The sequence below is a fragment of the Nanorana parkeri genome, unplaced genomic scaffold (genome assembly GCF_000935625.1).
Source record: "Nanorana parkeri isolate BGI_ZX_2015 unplaced genomic scaffold, ASM93562v1 scaffold5512, whole genome shotgun sequence".
Classification (NCBI taxonomy): Eukaryota; Metazoa; Chordata; class Amphibia; order Anura; family Dicroglossidae; genus Nanorana; species Nanorana parkeri.
The window spans coordinates 1-680 of record NW_017311765.1 but is presented as its reverse complement, the minus strand read 5'-3'; the positions used below and the strand labels follow the sequence as shown (position 1 = coordinate 680).

The window sequence follows — 680 nt, the reverse complement described above, 5'->3', positions numbered from 1 at the left end:
GGTTGGTTTGTGTCTGGTGGGGTGGGGTTGTGTCGGGGTCCTGGCGGTATACGGTGATGTGTTTTATTCTCGGACGTCTCTCCGGATTTTAGGACGGTACGATTCTGGGATCTGGAGAAGTTCCAGCCGGTCGGTTGTGTGGAAGGGGAAGCGTCTCCTTTCAGGTGAGACTTACCTCTGGAGATAGGGGGTCGCATTCATCCCATGAAGGGACATAGACGTGATCTGATTGGGGGACAATATTAACCAGTCAGCATAGGCCCCACCCACTGACCACTCATGTGAGATCGTTGATTGGACAGGTCATGATTGAGCAGCTGGTTGGTTGCTATGGGTAACAGACTCTTCTCCGGTCCCTTTACACATCTGAGAGCTGGCAGTCACATGACACAGCGGCCTCCTCCCCCCGCCCGGGCTCTGCTCTCCTCCTACATCTTCCAGCTGCTGCGTCTCTTGCGGAAGGGGAGTTACTCTTAGCAGCCAATCGGAAGATTGCAGGGAGGTTTTGCCTGTATACGGCGGTGATATGACGTCTGTCTGTCCCTCAGGACGATTCTGTTCAGCGGTGATGGCGGTTGCCTCTTCTGTGGGGGCCGGGATGCTCTACGAGTCTATGGCTGGGAACCCGAGCGATGCTTCGACACCGTCCCCGTGACCTGGGGCAAAGTCTCCGACCTGTC

At 56.0% G+C, this 680-nt stretch overlaps 1 protein-coding gene across 1 annotated transcript in view; it reads left to right on the top strand.

Annotated features, from left to right (window-relative positions):
- The window catches only part of LOC108804152 (katanin p80 WD40 repeat-containing subunit B1-like), a gene marked incomplete at its 3' end in the record, with an annotated part of 2,753 nt that extends 2,076 nt beyond the window's left edge, over positions 1–677 (top strand). The window contains exons 4-5 of the mRNA XM_018575912.1: positions 93–164; positions 549–677. Of these exons, the coding sequence (XP_018431414.1) occupies positions 93–164; positions 549–677 (201 nt within the window). The remainder of the gene's footprint in view (positions 1–92; positions 165–548) is intronic.
- Between the last annotated feature and the right edge of the window lie 3 nt (positions 678–680).